The sequence below is a fragment of the Lissotriton vulgaris genome, chromosome 10, assembly GCF_964263255.1.
Source record: "Lissotriton vulgaris chromosome 10, aLisVul1.2, whole genome shotgun sequence".
Lineage (NCBI taxonomy): Eukaryota > Metazoa > Chordata > Amphibia > Caudata > Salamandridae > Lissotriton > Lissotriton vulgaris.
The window spans coordinates 859,701,667-859,720,013 of NC_141698.1; the positions used below are offsets into that span (position 1 = coordinate 859,701,667).

Genomic DNA, 18,347 nt, shown 5'->3' on the forward strand with positions numbered 1-18,347 from the left:
GCAGAATGGGTATGTAAGTGACTATGTGGGAATATCAGTAACTTTGAGTGACTGTGCCAGAACGGAACCTCCCCTGTCCCTTGATCCTACAAGAGAAAACAGATTTCAACAAAATGTTTACCTAACTGGAGTACTTTCTTCTGGTTAATTACTAAGATCTACCTCATTGGTTAAATGTCCAGTGCGTATTTTACATTACATCTGCATAACGGGCCACAAGCAAATGTCTCCAGTGACCTTGTGTGTGTTTTGGCAATGTAATTGTTTCTTTGCATCTTTATCAAAAAATCTGTGAGGATATGAATTCTCCTATAGAAAAGTCATCCAGATTAGAAAGAGGTAAATCTCCAACAAACAAGGATAATTTCTCTTAACAATACGAAGTAAGTACTACTTTGTTTGGTTAAGATGTCCCCATATACCACTGCATCAAGAATGTGTGTCATCAGCACCATGTTGGTTTTCACTTGCTGTCTTGTGAGCCCACCCATATCCTCTCTCATCGACCTACCCCCATGCCCTTCCCCAGTGCGAGTGCCTTTCTAAGGTCACTTGCAGACCTGCACTATTGTAAGGACAGAAAGTATTATGGAGGGGGCATGAGGAAGGTCTCCAGATCTCAACAGGGTATGGGACACGTGGGGCACTCTTGCGGCACCATTTCTTATCCCACCACTGTGGAAAAAGTGTAATATTTTATTTGGCATAAGTAGCAGCCATTTTGGCTGTGGGGTCCATTCCCTTTCCTTCGTAATTCTCCCGTCCTCGGCTGCTCGTCTTTTCCTGCCTGTGCTATCTATTTCAGTTGACTTCCTGACTCAGCTAAAAGCAATGTACGTGCTGAGAGTTTGTATCTGCCAGTACATCTGTTGTCTGTCAATCATTTCTGCTGCTATAAGCACTCATGCTCCACCTCCCACTTTGCTGACCATGTAGTTTTTATCTGCCCTTGTTTGCTGATAACTATTTCTAAAACTGTTCTTTCCATTTCTGTTCACGTGCTTACACTGCACAAAACCTGTATAAAGAGGGTACTGGTTTGTGAAGCCAGTGTACTACCTCAGGCAGCACTTGAGAGTGCTGTGTGGATGTGGTCCCACTCATGAGTGATTAATAAACTTGTTATTTATTTCCTACTCCAGTGCTGATCACTACTTTGTTGGTGTTTGAACCCGTGTACCAAAAAGTGACCTTGCACCAGTGTGCCTTTAAAAAGGCATATTTCCACTGTTGGCGCCCGTCGTGGGACCTCATTGGAGACGCTGCCATCCGAAGGAGTGGTTTTGACAGAGGATTGGAATTTTGCTGAGGAAGCGCACTGCACGAGGAGACCTTTGTCTTTGCAGGCAGACGTGAATTTTCTGGTTTTCCTGATTTGACCCTCTAGGGGGTGGCCGGTCTCAAATGGGGTTTTCATTGGAGCAATTTTATCGTGACCATTAGGTTGACCAGAGATCAGCATGTGGGAGAGTCTTTTGTTCGGTAAGGTCACAAAAGCGACACTCTTGGGCTTTTTGTTTGAATGTGTGATTTAATTTTTGCAAAAAATTGAAGGCAGGTAATATGGAGATTTTTTATCCTTTTAAAGTATTTTTAGTAGTAATATTTACTAATATGTGTAGAACATGCCTGCTCTCAGCACACTCCATAGGTGGTGTTGCTGCTCTTGTGGTACCAAAACCAGTTTAGAACAAAGTCAGCCGGCTCCCCCAGACGGAACGCCTAATCGAGATATGTATGTCAAATATGGGATTTCTTCCATAATGTACAGTCCACTATGGAACAAATACACAAAAAAAGATTCTGATCTGCAATGGTCAGTAAATGGGTCATTTGATTTTAAAAAGGTTCAATATGTAGAGCAGTGTTTATTTAAAAGAAAAAGTAGACCGGATATATTTGATTGTGTGCTTAAGTGGGAGAAAGAAGTGCGAGAGAGCGAAAAGAGCAGAAGTTATAGCAGAAAAAGAACAAAAAATGACATATCAAAAAGCGCTAGAATAAAAAAATAAAGAAAAGGAAAAAATTGAAAAAGACTGAGAACGTCGATTAGAGATAAACGGCCGGTACCCTATTAGTCGCCCTATTTATCCCATACTTAATAAACCTCAGGGTGACTGCATCTTATTAGATCGATCCCCACCCCGTATAAATTTCCCACTCCAAGTGCCCCTGAGGATGAGGTTTCTGCAAGGAGCCTTTGTCTTCAGATGGAAAAGATAAAGATAAGCAGGTTAGTCGACAGACTCGCTCTACTCTGTCTAGCGCAGATAAAGATTAATTGAAGGGCAACGGTAGAGAGGAATCTCGTCTGAAGACTACAGCGACTATCCTGACAACTACAGTTCAGGCTTGGGAAAATGCAAAACAGTTATATTTTTTTAGAAAAGTTCTGTTGAGAGATTTTATATAATTGGCAGTATATCTCGGACGAATCCGGTCCAAATGATTTGAAGACAGATTATAGGCAGTTAAGAGATGGGACTCACCCTTTCAAAAATATATCTGACACAAATTAGACGAGCGGTTAAATTACGGGATGATACATTACAAATGCAGAAAGAAAAAGAGTTAGCTAAAAAGCAGCAAGTAGGCGTTGAGACAACAGAATCTCAGACAGAGAAGACGGATATTCCGGTGGATGCGAATGATCCCAGCAGTAGTGAGTCTGCTATTAGACCAATGTGTGAAGCTGCACCCCTGTATGCTCCTCCAAAGGGGGAGGAAACAAATAATGACAAAATCTTCGGATAATGAAAAGGGATATTTTAAATATAATTGGGTTTACACTCCTTGGAGGAGAGTTGTGCGTATCGATCACTCCTCTCTAAGGAGGGACGTGCACTTACACCAGACTGTATTCAGACTATTTTGGACACTCCCGTGCCCCGTACTCAGAAGGGTGTTCATGCTTCTATTTGTATGCAGTGGATCCCTAGTTTTTCGCACATTATTAAACCTTTGTTGGATTTTTATTTTTTTGCCCCTCCCATGGACAGCTGAGTGCCAGAATGCCTTCTAACAGCCACACCAAGCTCTTTGTTCTGCACCAGTATTAGGAACTCCAGACTGCACTCACTAACAAGAGCATGTGAGCTTAGTACACTTACTTGTTAACATTTTTACCGACAGCCAGTATGCTTTCGGGGTGGCACACAATTCTGGCCGCTTATAGAAAGAGAGGCTTTCTCACCTCAATGGGACACAGATAGTGCATAGAGAATTGGTACATAATCTACTTACTGCCCTAACCTATCCTAAGATTGTTGTGTGTGTCTTATAAAGTTGTGTGTGTCTTATAAAGCGCACTTCTACCCGCACCGCAGGCCTCGTAGCGCTATAGACCACTGGGGAACCCGTCCTGGCTTTCCCTGTGAGATAGTCCCTCCTGGGAGTCTCCAAGGTGAAACCAGGCATCCCCGGCGTTTGTGAGGGGCCGTTGTGGAGATGAGGCAAGCTAATGCCCAGAGTTGCCGAGTGTGATCTCTGGTTGGAGTAGGCACCGATGCGAGAATTATCGAGTCCGCTGATCATGGTCCGAGACCCTGCCGCGTCGGGAATCGAACCCTGGTCCCGGCCTGTTCTCTGCTCTCGGGTCTGCCGCCTCTAACCAGTGAGCCACACCACTCCACTAAGATAGTGGCAGTTGTTAAGTGTAGTGCACACAAGAAAGTGACTGATAAAATAGGTGCAGCGAAGTACCACATCCATGTATGTCATGAAGTCCCAAGCTGAACGTTGGCATGATGCCAGGCAAGAGGTGCTGGTCACGCAACAATCTGCCTCTGCTGAACTAGATCAATGGTCTAAGGAGGGAACACTGGATAATGAGGGCTGTTGGAGGAATAAAGATATGACCAAATGGAAGTTACCCACAGCTTACTTATATCCCTTAATTCACATGGCACATAGGGGGGGGCACATGTTGGTGCATCCTCAATGGCAAAACAACTCATGCAAGTTTGGGATCATCCTGATATTGCTGGCACTGTTAAAAAGATGTTCCAGTCTTGTTTGGTCTGTCTTCAGTATAATCTTGGAAAGGGATCACAAACTCCAACAGGAAGGTTTGCAACACCAACTGCACCTTTTGAGGTCCTGCAAATGGGCTACATTCAGTTTGAGCGCTGCAATAACTTAAAATATGTTTTGGTAGTGGTTTGTGCCTTCAGTAAATGGGTGGAGGTGTATGCTACAAAGGATAATACAGCTCTCACAACAGTGATAGTACTCCTAAAGGAGTTATTCCCTCGATTCAGCATTTGTTGGGTCTTATGGAGAGACAACAGATCTAATTTCATTGGGTAAGTTGTCAAATAAGTCATGAAAGGGTTGGGGGTTAAGCAGAAATTTCATGCTGCTTTTCACCCACAGTCAGCAGGCCTGTGGAGCATTACAACTCCACCCTGAAATTGAAATTGGCTCAAATACAGGCTTCCACGTCTTTGAAGTGGCTGGATGCCCTGCCCCTAGCACTACTTTCTATCAGATCAATACCACATACACGATCTGGCCTTACACCATATGACGTTGTGTTTGGCAGGCCTATGAATATTTGGGGAATCCCTAAGCCTCGCCCTATACATGATGTACCCCATGTGTTGATGAGTGACTTTGTCCCAGCTAACTGACAGCTTGCCTTCTATTTATCAGTAGGTACAGGAAGTTTCTCCAGACAGGTCACAGGGTGAAGGCCACGATCTGCAACCTGGCGATTCCATGCCCTCGTAAGCCCAGCTGCATTGACAGATCACCTCGAAATCCTGGTCACCGGGAAAGGTCGAGCTGTGTCACCTGTAAGATCTGAAGAAGTCCTGCCGGACCACACAATCCTTGGTACATCTAGATATCTGCTTAGATCCAGAAAGAAAGACATTTCATTGCAGAAAGAGACTGTTTGAGCCACTGTCCTGGGTGGTTAAAGACTGACTACAAAGGGGGGTAGCCTATTAGTGAATACTAGTCTAACGTTAGTGAAGAAACCAACGCCTGCCCAGGATCTTAGGGCGCCATCTGTTTTGTTGTTTACCGATGAAATGAACATGCCGGAGGAGAAGAAATCGAATGCTGCAAAAGTCTGTAGTAAAAACATGATGTTCGCTATTGGACTAACTTTGACTGTCATCATCATTGCTGTCATAATGTAGGTTGTAGAGGAAGTAGCTCTGGCTCGAAACTTTCTGGCTGCTACTACTCCGGGCCCCACCGAACATTATTATTTTACTCTACCTGATCATGAAAGAAAACATTGAATGTCGTATCTCAATAACACTTGCATATAAATGTTGCATCATACTCAAAATGCTACAAACACTACCAACTGCTGGGTATGTGGAATGATGCCAGCACATCAGAAGAAGGGAGGAATGCCTTTCATTCCCTTGCCGTTCTCGCATAATGGCACCTGTAAAGCCTGGTTCGCACCGTTGTGGGCCTCTGAAATTGCTAATATCACTCTAGCTGATGTAGGATGACTTATTGTAAAGCTTAATAAAGTTTGTTACCCCAATGAGGAAGGGGACCACAAGCCAAAGGAACTGTATGGGAACTGGAGGAGTATCGAAGAGGAAATTCCTCCACGTTATGTTTTCCCCAAAACTCGAATGGCCAAGGGTAACAGGCCTTTTGTCATCGCTGTTACTAAAGCCTGAGCAAATCTTTGTGTGAGCAGTTTTGGTAGTATCCCAGTGGGAAAAAGTGACTGTACCACAGTACTGAATATTACTGAAACGAACAATAGCAATTTTCTATCCTCACACAACACTTATTTCATTTGTGGGAGTGAAGGCTACTATCATCTACCAATCGGATGATCCGGAACATGCTACGTGTCCTTCTTGCTTCCTCCTGTGTTCGTAGCACCTGCATCTTATCATAAAGATCAAAAACTGTTTAATGACATTTCCTTGAACCGTTTCAAAAGAACTATAGATAAGGATGAAGTGGATCAAACTGACACTGCATTACAGCAATATGTTGACTTTAACTTGGGACTCTTTTTCTTTGTTGGTGCGGCTTTAAATATCAGGAAAATCAGGAGCTTCTGTATCCAATGCGGGCCAATGCTTTGTTGCCTCTGTATTTCCGCTTGTACTACTTGTCTACCATCTAAAACAAATGTTCAAAATGTAAATGCCCATTTAGCAATATACTGAGAAGTCAGCGATATGATGCTGATTGATAGCCATGATATTTATCGTACCCCTTTTAAAGCATAAGAAAATGTCTTAGCTTATGCTAAAAGGGCCGTATGTGGAAAACATGCTTTCCACATACGGCTAAGCAGCAGCCATTTTGGCTGTGATGTCCATTTCCTTTCCTTCGTAATTCTCCCGTCCCATGCTGCTCGTCTTTTCCTGGCTGTGCTATCTATTTAAGTTGACTTCCTGACTCAGCTAAAAGCAATATACCTGCTGAGAGTTGGCAGTGGTCAGTACATCTGTCGTCTGTCAATCATTTCTGCTACCATAAGCACTCCTGCTCCCCCTCCCACTTTGCTGACCACGTAGTTTTATCTGCCCTTGTTTGTTGATAACTATTTCTAAAACTGTTCTTTCCGTTTCAGTTCACGTGCTTACACTGCACAAAACCTGTATAAAGAGGGCACTGGTTTGTGAAGCCAGTGTACTACCTCAGGCAGCACTTTAGTGCTGTGTGGATGTGGTCCCACTCATGAGTGAATAATAAACTTATTTATTTCCTACTCCAGTGCTGATCTCTACTTTGTTGTTTTTTGAACCCACGGACCAAAGGGTGATCCTGCACCAGTGTACCTCTAAAAAGGTATATTTCCACATCACTCCCGGAACAGCCTCCTAGGGGAAGGTACGGGGTCAATAAATTGAGGTGACCCTGTGATGAACTGGCAGATGTGGCATCCCTGTATAGCATCCCTGGTACATCTTAAATGGGTACCCGCTGTCTGTCCTGCACTGAGCATCCCAGATTAGAAGGGTATTTAAAAGTAACTGTGGTGTAATCAAATATCAGAGAAATTGGAATATCTTTTCCATAAGCTTAAGTTTTCCATTAATGGCTAATAAATTTGCAGCTTCCTCTTCTGATTGACAGTGGAGGGCAAAGGCGCTTTTAGTGCTGATGTTATGGCCACGCCCCCATTGGCTGTGTTCTGCAGTTGCGCCTCCTTGCACATATCCTTGTGGGACACAGGGTCCCCAAGCACAGGTGAGGTCAAAAGGGACTACTGACCCCAAGTACAGGTAGTATATTGTCCCACACCGCAGTATAGCAGAGGCGCTTTCAGCACAGGTGTGAAGGCCCCAACCCCCATGCTCCATTCTGCAGTCGCGCTTTAGGGTGCATATCCTGGCGGAAAGTGGGTTCCGCAGGCAGAGGTGATGTCAAAAGGGGCTATTGACCCTTAGACCAGGTAATGCATTATCTCATACAGCAGGATAGCCGAGGTGGTTTAGCACTGGGGTGATGGCCCGCCCATTTGGGCTCTGTTCTGCAGTCGCGCCTCCTGGCATGCAGCCTGGTGAGAAATACAAAAGAGGTCAAAAGGGGCTAGTGACCCCACCTATTTAATTTTAATTGTATACCCGGGTATGTGGTGGTCTCCGGGTTGGGGGGGGGGGTGTTGTGAGGCCCCCTTGTATTTTAAGTTAACAAAGTCCCGGGGAGGTGGTAACCACAGGGCTTCGGGAGGGTAAGCATGGCCCCCTATTCATTTTATTTTTAGACTCGGGAGGTGGTGGACCCCCGGTGGAGGGTAGCGTAATGGGGTTTCTCCGCAGCACCCCTGCCATAATTTCATCGTTAAGCCCTGGGGTTGTGGCAGCCCATGGAGTAGGACCACGTGCCTTATCCAGGCATTCCCCAGGACCTGCCCCACCCGGGGGCTTCATTAAAAACAAGAGCGGGAGACCAACCAGGCATGTTTTTTTCTTTCTTTTTTGCTGGGAATTACAAGTATCTACCAGTAATTGTGCAGTATAATTGAAAGAATGTTTTATTAAACCCCAGCGGTGATCCTACCCTGCCCCTTTTCTATATTTGTAATGTTTTTTATGAAACTCGGCTAAAGCAGAGTCTCAAAATGGCTGCCAACACTTCCTGGCTGAAGTTTTGGCAGCCAATTACATTACAGCATAGGGACTGTCTGATCCGTGCCCCTAAATTTACAAATTTGGATTTCAGTTACTCTCTCTAAATCTACTGAACGGATTAACACCAAATGACCCAAAGGCACTACTCTGGACCAAGAAAGTTGGTGTAATTCCGTTCAGTGGTTCGGGCTGTGGTCCTCTTCAAAAAGCTCATAGGAATTAGCATAGGGAAAAAATGTTTTGGGACCCCTGTTTCTTTCCCCCGTTTCACAGATTACCACAAAACTTTTCAGACAGCAGCTAAAGTGAGCGCCACATTTTTGGGGAAAATATTGTGAAGATTCGCCAACGAGATAAAGGCAAGTCAAAAAACGCTTTTCCTAACTATCTACTGGCAGCTGCCAGTAGGTAATACATTTAAAACATTAACAATGAAGGTAATGTGAGGAAATGCACTCGGGAGCTCACTCCACATGGTAGGACTGAAGCTCAATAAGTTCTTGACCCACAATGCTGTTAAAGATACTGACTGCGAATACCATATATTGTATAGCATGCAAAGGCAGGGTCAGTGGAGATGATACCTATGGTGATGTTATAAAAGTAAATACAAGTCATTTAAAGATAATACAATGGACAAGAAATACTACCTAGGTTGTCAGCTGTGCTCACGGATCCTGGCGATCAAACAAGAATGCAGAAGGCAGAAACAGTAAGGGTGTTGAATCAAATACATGGCCACAATAGACAAGGCAAGCAAGGAGGAGAGCTTAAAAGGCAAGAAGGGAATACAAGAGCACACTTGGCAGAAAGCAAATAACAAGCATGCAAGGTAACTAGAAACAAGGCAGCAGGAATAGGAAGACAGCAAACTAAGAAATGGAACAAAGGTGGAAAGAAAGGCAGGTACTAGAAAAAAGGTATATACAGAAGGAAGGGCTTCAAAGGTGCACTAGAAAAGTGCTGGATCAGGAATCAAGACAATAAGGTAGCATTGAAGGCAATGCTAGTCCAATAAACAAGAAATAGCTAAGGTTCAGAAATCGAGGCATCAAAGTAGCACTGAAGAAAGTGCAAGTTCAGGAACAAGAAATGTCTACAGCTCAGGAACGAAGGGAACACTGAAGGCAATGCTAGTTCAGGAACAAGGAATTGCTATAGCTCAGGTATCAAGGTAGCACTGCAGGAAGAGCTCGCACAGAAACAAATAAATATCTACAGCTCAGAAAACAGAAACAAGGAATACCACCTATTGCCCAGGAACTCAGAAAAAGCTCAGGAAACATGGGGCAGTCTCAAAGGAACACAGCTATATTGACCAACCCTAGACTGAAGAAAGTGGGAGCTTAAAAGAGTGCATAGTAATCACATGCATCAGGTGTGAGCAGGCTAGAAGCTGCCAGTCTCAGGTGTGCTGAATTCCTCCACCCATTGTTGGTCTTCAGGGGTGGAGGGGAAGCAGTGAGCAGGGGATTATAGGTAATGAGTTTCAAACATGAGCAGACTGGCTTCCACTAAACCCGGCATGGATGGCAATTTCAAAATCGCATTCAAATGGCTGGAAGTCAGGATATGCATGCAGGGAAGTGGCTGGAAGCTTATTAGAAAACTGGAAAGTCCCACAATTCGGCCCCCTGGTGGTGGACACAAGAGCCCAGGGAGGGAATCGTGACAATCATATAAAAATATTTATGTAGAACAAAATAAAATAAAGTCACACAGGAAATATGTGTTCCACAGGATCACAATCTGACACTATCGCATCAACCTTGCCAAGTTAAAAATAGAAGATAAAGAAAGTTTAATGTTTATAAAAGGTTAGTGACTGGCCCAAGTGTACCTCCCCAGGACATGGCTAGCATTTAAAAAAATCATGTGTAAAGTGTGTCATCAGACTGAAGTAATTGTCAAGAGTAGCGTCTTTGTCACTACTTGACCGTCCCTTAATGAACTTACTAAGTTTGGGTACAGGCTGTGTATCCCAAAACTGGTATTTACGTTTGCTTGCCTCATCAAGATTCTTAGCTGGACCCTGGCATGCAGAAAGCAGCTCCATTGCTCTTTGTATATCTTGAAGTTTTTGTATGGGAATGGCTGGGTTCTGCAGAAAAACAAGAATATTAAGAACACCGTTACTTCAACACTGGAAAGTGGGTGGGAACAACATTTATTTAAATACTCAAACAAAAAAAAGTTGTGTGTGAAAAATAACAGTGTGAAACAGGCATTGGCAAAGTCAATAGATCTGGCCGTGGCATGCTAGTGCAATGTTTTTTGTTTTTTATTGAAAGCCTATGCCACAAAAATAAAAGACAAAAAACTAAATATGCCACCACCTAAACAAGACCCACACATGCTTGCAATACAAATTTTCAATTTAAAAAAAACATTAATTGTTGTGGCTCTTTTACTAGTCATGTGCCTTTTGGTTGCACCATGCATATTATCATCATTGTTATTTTCGTTTATAAAGGAGACAATATTCAATCACAGCCTATCCAAAAACATATATAACAGGCAGCTGCAATGTTACAATGGCACTTAAACGCTTTATAACACAAGCTACAAGAACTTGTGGACCCCGAAATGCAGCGAAAATTAATACACAGTATTCAGAGGTAATATGAAAAAAGTATAATAAAGCACACTTTGATTCAGCTTTGTAACTAAACAGTAAGGAACTTAATTTAGGCCTATCAGAACAATGTGCACAGGCTTTGCGAGGTCACTCAAAGAGAAGGGAGACAATCGGTGAAGCGTGCTGGCCTATTGCCACCTGCTGTACACAGCAGGCTATGGAGGAGGAAGCAAAATATGAAAGACCTTTTGACAGTCCAATGGATGAGGCCCACTGGCCAAAAGCCCCTCTATGCCTGTATAGTATGCATGATTATACAAAAATAAAAAAGTATGGAGAGACAGCTAAATCGGCTTCAACGTTTGGATCTAAAAAGTAAGGTGCATTTCTAAATGCCGAATATGAAGCTGTTTTTCCATTTATGATTTGATAAAGTTCTTATTGTGTCATGGTCTGTGGTAGGGTTGTTTGCTAGCTCCAAATAAGCCGTTTGACCACAAACTTGATTAATGTCACTAGCTTCCTTGCTGGGGTGATGCCAGCTATCATACAGCAAAGAATGGTGTGAGACGCTCGCTTTAAATATATGTTGAGGCTGTCAGCGTGTATCACATTTGATCATGGTCAGGGTCTGTTGCTTTACCAGCTCACATGATTGTGTTTTTATGTACAATTGTAAGAAGTGCCTTAAATAAATCGAAATAAGTGCTCAGGAGCAGGAGAGATGGCACATGCACCTGAGCCCTGCTACAGTTCTGCTGTAGGCCAAGGAGGAGCGAGTCACTTGCTATGGCCCGTGATCCCTATTTTCCAATTGAGGTGGCAGGTGACCCACTCCTTAGTGGCCTACACAATCCTCTGGGCCACCGAGGAGCAGATCAGCTCGCTCTCACTCAGTCACCCTGCTCCCAACCATTTGGTTTACCAGGGTAAACATCCAAACTCTCCTCAATAAGGGAAATTAGCTGGAGTACTAGTGAGCTTCCTTAAACATTATCATTTGCCAGGTTCATACAGGCAATTTGCTGTTTTTCCGGTAAGTCGAGGGAAGGCTTTCTCATCGTGTCAAGGGAGCTCCAAAGAACACCGTCATTTACATTTATTATTTTGCACCTAGGATTTAGCCATAGACTGCTTTGGAGCTGCGTTAATGTGGACACATTGTAGCGTTGGCGCAATTTTTGAAGGTACTCTGGCAAGAAGCCTCACTAGGCTCTGAACATGAAGCAGAAGAAATGCAATTTAACTCTTTGGCCTGCTGACAGCCAACGGAGGCTGGTGAGATGCACTCATCACTCTTTAGATTTAGGAGAAGTCTCTAGCAGCTTGTTTTTGGGTCCTCTGCACTTTCTATATTTTCATTTTAGGGCCCTCTGAATAGACCCTGTCGCTTCAAGCTAAGTAGGATAGGTGCTCTTCACAGCACTGGTGTTCCATGCAGCTAACAAGGCGCTGAAATTAATAAGATCCAAGATGTTTAGCTTTAGAGGCGCTGGGCGATCCAGTTCTTTGGTGCCATTCAACAGGCTCTGTATTCTTGGGTTAGTCTCCAACCAGGAGGATCTGAAATTGTGATACATTCATCAGTGGCCGTTTTCATTCTTTCATAGTTAGAGGTGTTAAAACACTCACTGAAATTTCCATTCTTGGCTTTTCTGTTCTCAAACTGGAAATGGATGTGTGTGTGTGTCATCAATATATTTTGACTTCAATATTATGTTGCGTGATAACTACTCCCAGGGGCCACATGTATGCTTGGAAAAGGATAGGAGACAATTTAAAGCTTTGTGCTACTGGCTCAACGATCTAAAACAACTCAGAGTGTGGCCTATTATGCCCATCTGGTTACTAGCCTATTCAGGCAGATTTTGCGGTCAAAATGTCGATTCTATAGTATCTGCGTTATATACATGACTAAGAATGATTAGTGAATTATTACATTGTATTGCAATATTAATACAGTGCTTACTGTCCCTAGGAGGAGAACTGAAGCACTTGCTTGCAGTGTGCATTGTTCTGGTGTATTCCAGGGTGCTTTGCTTCCTGTGCAGATGGATCACAATTAACTGGGTGGGATCATCATGAAGCCTGTGCATTGCCTTCATTCATCTGCAGGTTTTCTAGCTGACTGAACATGTATAATTTTGTCAGCTTTGATCAGCCTGATCCTATTTGAGGGAGAACATTCAGCTGTACGACCTTGGTTGGTCTAGACTGGCTGGGCAGCAGTCATCTAATCTTAAGAGTCAACCATGTGAGGAAATATAGAAGATGTTTGTTCTACCAAGCCGCTAAAGCATAGAACAATGTGAGGGAAGCTGCATGAAAAAAGTTGACCTGAGCAGGCACAGCCCAATGTTTCAGGTAGAGCCATAAATGAAAAACAGTTACACAGCAAAAGCTATACAGTTACAATCTTTTCTGGAAAACTGGACACCCAAAATAAATCTGCCGAACGGCATTGATTTCCCTTTCCAGATTGTAGGGCTTAAACGAATGGCTGCCGATGGCAACAGAAAATCTCCTAGAAGACCAGAACCTGAGCAAGCGGTGAAAATCTTTTAAAAAGTACTTTAATACACAGAAAATAATCTCACAGTAAAAGCATACATTTGCCGAAGATAAAGCAGAATGTTAACGAATACTGATGATAAAGAAAAGCAGAGCCAGACAGACTACATACATAGGATCGGACTACTGACTTGGGGGTAATGCAGGCGAGGCGTATGAGGTCGGTAGCAGACTTATCAGATGAGCTAGACTGTCAGATGTGAAAGAATGTGCAAGAGGGGAGGTGATACCCTAATGTTGGTATCGGGACCGTGAAGAAGCTGGGGAGATTTTGACCAAACTTGACATCACACCAACCTGCTTGCAAAGGTGGAGAGAAGCGAGAAAAGAAGTGATGGCTCGGCAACAGAGACCAGAACCAGAGGAGAACACACACGATCGGCTGGACACATAGATGGTCTTAGAAAGTGAATGAAGTGGGTGCCAAAGGAATAATATTGTATACAGAGCAGAGGTGGAGTCAGATTGGCGTTCGTGAGTCTGCACAGAAAAGATGCCCATGGCACTCTTTAGCCCTGAAAACTGGCACTACAAGTAGAAGGAAGGGAACTGGGTTTAGGCTGAGCTCAGGTCGAAGAGGAGAATCGAACTGGCTTTGATGAGTAAAAAGAAGCTTAAAGTATATCCTCTTATCCTCAGCCTATCATTTTGAAGCTCTACATTTGAGCTGGCAATGGTAGATTGTTGATGGTTTGATGATGACTGACTGATAAACATTGTAACAAACACTGTTCACAACTGACAGACCTTTCAGCTCAAATGTTTCTATAAAATGTGGATACTTGCCCATACTGATATGAATGGGTAACTGTTACAAAGTTACAATGAGCTCTGAGATTTGAAGTAATTGATACATTCTTGTGGAAGGCAAAACATTTGCTGGAAAAAGCTCTGGCTTAGCATTTACTGCACGTGTGTCCCTGTGCACATGTTGCCAATGGTGAAGAATAAATTAGAAATTTAAAAAAAAAAAAAAAAAAAGGATTCATCGGTGGAAGTAGGGATTATGGTGCTATCCATAAATCTAGAGGCACCCTCAGTGGATTACACAAATGCCAAGGAGTAATCTTCCCTGCCGAGAAAATGCGGTTTCAAAAAGAATTAGAACCACTTTTCCAGACTCAATTTGGTAACAGCATAATGAAAGGGAGGATTGTGAATTCACCGAGAAATATTGAAATTGTGAAAAACTGTTAAAATGTATAGATGTTGAAACTGCAGTCCCTGGATAAGGCAGAAGTGAGATACTGACTGAGTCACTGGATGATTAAAGGGACAGCGGGGTTCAAGATGGCTTGAACCCCACTGGCAATAATTTGCAGGAACTAACATCTGAGGTTCAGAAAGGGGACCTATATTCGCAGGGGCGTTGGGTTGGGAGGGGGGGGGGGGAATGCAGCAATCATTCTGGTGAAAAGTTGACTAGATAAGGGGGTCAATAAAGGCAGAACATAAGGAGTTGAAATTTAAATGGGTTGCTCTACCACACCTTATTATGCTACATATTATCTACAGCACGGTTCCAGCTGCCATAAGAATCCACAGACTTAGTGGCCACGAGTAAACCTAGAGGAATCTAGCTAGGATGGCAGAGCTGTACATTATCTAGGTGATGCTAAAGGAGGCAAAATACGAAAAGGGAGCAAAGGGACGGAGGCTCCCGGCAACTTTGAAGAGCATGCGTCAGCTCATAATGGTTGTTACGCCTAACCCTTACTGAAAAATTCTGTGGGAGGTAAAAGAAATCAATTCGACCCAAATAGAGCAGATAAATAGATTACAGTATTTAAAATAAAAAGTCAATAAGCTTATAGAGAAAATTGGGGGTGATTGGAGAGTCTTTGATTGCAGATAAAATCATAATAGAGAGGTTAGGAGCTAAACCTGAAGCGCAAGATGGTGCTCCAACGTATGTCACTTCAATGTACAAAATGTAAACTCGAAGGTATTGAAAATAGGTCTTGGAGTTCTAAAATAAAGATAGTAGGCCTTACAGAGAACATGGGAAGTGAGGGTAGTGTAATGATGCCATGGTAACCATATCAATAAGCGAATCAAAATGATAAAGAATCTGAGTCTTATCGATATCTAAACTAAAACAGGATAACCCATCATATATCGCGACTGTGTATTTTGAGAATTTCCTGATTTAGGAGAAAGTTCTGCCTATGCACAGGGATTTTCTTTTGTGATTTTTCCTCCTTAGATTGTTTTCCTTTCTGATATGAAAGTGATATGGCAGCGCCAAATACATAGTTTAGGGAGAGAGATGATGCACAAAGTGTTCTTGAGGAGATTAAAAAAAAGGTACGATAGCAAAAGTCTAGTGGATTTCTTTGTCTTTAAAAGTTAAAAAAACATTTTAGACCACTTTTCGATGATACTAACAGCTGCATCATACAATACTAAGAAGGAGGCGAGGGTACCAGGTCCAGGCTGGTCTCGGTGTTCGGAACACCTTGTTTGAAGATGCTGGATAGGAAGGGGTAAAAAGAAGCGGGAATGGGAGAAGAGCAGGGTGGTGATGTAAAATAAAATAAAAAGTGAATAAAATTCATAGCATTTCCTTTATTCTGGTCAAGGGGAAACATTTGGAAAAGTGGCCCACTGAAGTCAGAGATATTAGGAAATAGCAGGTAAATGTTGTGCCTAGCATCCATGAGTGCGTAGTTTTAATAACCATAGCCATTTTGGGCCGCTCTTTTCTTATTTAAGAAGGTATGAAGTGACTATGGGCCAGATGCATCAAAGGGTTTTGCCCATTCTGTGTCTATGGGAAAATGTGTTCATGCATATGGTCCTCTAACTCTACTAGAAAAAGCGAATTTAATGAGCGAAAAATGCACCATTATTAAAATGAAGAACAATAACTCAAGCCAGGACACAAGAGAATTATCACTTTTGCTCCACAGCTGTTAGGAGGAGAAGAGCTATGACTTTGAGAGGTTTGACAGACTCTCACGTTACTCAGCAAGAAACTAATGGAAACGAGGGCATATTATAAGGCTTAAACGACTAGAAAACAATCCTCGACTGTAGTTTAATATTTTGGTATTACAATGACCCAGAGGCTTTAATTACGTTAAAAATAGCCTTATGTACGTTTTCAGCCTCAATAATCATGACTTTATTAGGAAGGATTCTTCTAATCAGCATCAATGGACAAACATAGGATGGTATTTAGTTGGGGTGCACTAGAAGGAATTCATGTACATTTAATTCTTCAAAGACATAAGGAGGGGAAAAACCAGACACAGAGTATACATTTATTAGCTCCATTTAAACTGCTCCAAGAGTCAGCTTCTTTTAAACCACTTGAGACACTGAATGCTTAAGGACTACAATAAAACAGACATCCTTTTCAAATCATAGTAGTATAGAACAAACAGAAAAACGAATAGAGCATCAATCACTCTTTGAAGTAAAGTTCTAATTAGTGACCATTTAAAGACTGTAAATGTTCCATGTAAAATTTGTGATGGACCTTCCAAATTAGAGTGACAATCAGTTGCCAAGGCAGAAGGGAACAGATAAGTAGAATTTATACGACATTACCAGGACCTCCGAAATTCGTGTGAAACACTTTCTGACGAACACTAATCTGTAACTTGCATTTAAAAAAAATAATAAAATCATGTCCTTTTCAAATCTGGCATCAGCCAACATTTTTCTTTAGTTTTCGGTCTCATCTACAACAATGTATCTCACTTTTTAAAGTTTTCTATGTACGTTTGTTTCAAACATCTAAAGTTGTTCTTTAAGTCTTGTTGCTCTTCTTCAAACTAAAAGTTGCATTCCAAATTTATTTTAATTTCAATATTTTCAATCACCTATCTTCACAGGAAGGAACCACTGGATTTCCCATGATCCATCTGCACAGAACGTAACATCTCTGGTTTCCTGGCAAAAAAAGTGTCTTCAAAAGAAAAGGTCGAGAAAGAGGACTTTATTTCCCATCACCCATCTACACAGGAAGTGACCACTGGAGTTCCCATCTTCCATCTGTATAGGAAGTGACATCTTTGGTTTTCTAGCAAGAGTGTCTTTAAAAGAAAAAGCCAACAAAAAGGACTTGATTTCCCATCACCCATCTGCACAGGAAGTGGTATCACTGGAGCCCATCGTTCATATGCACAAGTAGTGACCTCACTGGATTCCTGCCTGCAGCACCTTGCACACCTCCCCGTCTAAGGAGATACTTAAAGGCAGCCACAGTGAGGACATGGCGCTGGCGTGCCAAAGGGGCACCAAAGAAAAGCCCGTCTGCTCCCGTCCATGCCTGGAACGAGTCCAGAGCCAGGAATGTCAGGAACGCTGGTTCTTCCCCTGCCCACCTCTACCATACCAAACTCTTCCGTGCTACCAACCCTGGCCACTGCTCTGCTGCCACACCGCACCACAGAACAGAACAGGGTCAGACCATTCACATGCATCTGCTGCAAGTTTTCATGCACTCTCCCACACCTTACTCCTGCACCAATAGCAGCCAATATCCTACTAGCTCACACTCACAAAAAACAGCCGCCTGTTCATGCTCAAACAGACCAAACACAACACTTGTATGCCAGCTTCACAACACCCACTCACTCACCAAACATGCCACAGAAATTTGGGACCTCCTGCACGACCATGCTCCGGACCTGTTCTACCTTACAGAAACATGGCAAAACTTAACCTTTACAGCAGACAGCACCACAGTCATCCCTGTCGGCTACAAGATCGCCAGGCAGGCCATCAGCCCAAGCATGGAGATTCTAAAATACTATCAGCTGCTCCATCTATAGGGACATCCCCCATCAGCTACATGGAACACCTCAAGGTATACATCACAGCCACTTCTCTTTGGGCAGATCCCTTGTATACAGACCATCACGAGCTAGCATTAATTTCACCAGTGACATCACAGACTTTGTTTGCTCCCTCATTATCTTCAACACCTTTACTCCTCAGAGACCTTCACTTTCACCTTAAAAGACCTTACCAACCCATACTCTTTGGCCCTTCTAGAAAACCGTGGCCTCACCCAGCACGTTACTGAACCCATCCACACCAACTGGCTCTGATCAATCAGCAACATCCCAATCAACAAGCCAGCAACCATGACCTGGCCCGACCACTCTCTCGTCAGT

The 18,347-nt window shown here is 42.9% G+C and overlaps 1 protein-coding gene across 2 annotated transcripts in view; it reads right to left on the minus strand.

The window, feature by feature from the left end:
• Positions 1-18,347, minus strand: part of NMT2 (N-myristoyltransferase 2) — a 273,658-nt gene that overhangs the window by 103,853 nt on the left and 151,458 nt on the right. For both annotated transcript variants that reach the window (XR_015300715.1, XM_086941816.1), the window contains exon 3: positions 10,026-10,170. Coding sequence is in view for 1 of the 2 variants with exons in the window: in XM_086941816.1 (XP_086797942.1) it covers positions 10,026-10,170 (145 nt within the window). In the remaining variant the exon portion in view is untranslated. The remainder of the gene's footprint in view (positions 1-10,025; positions 10,171-18,347) is intronic.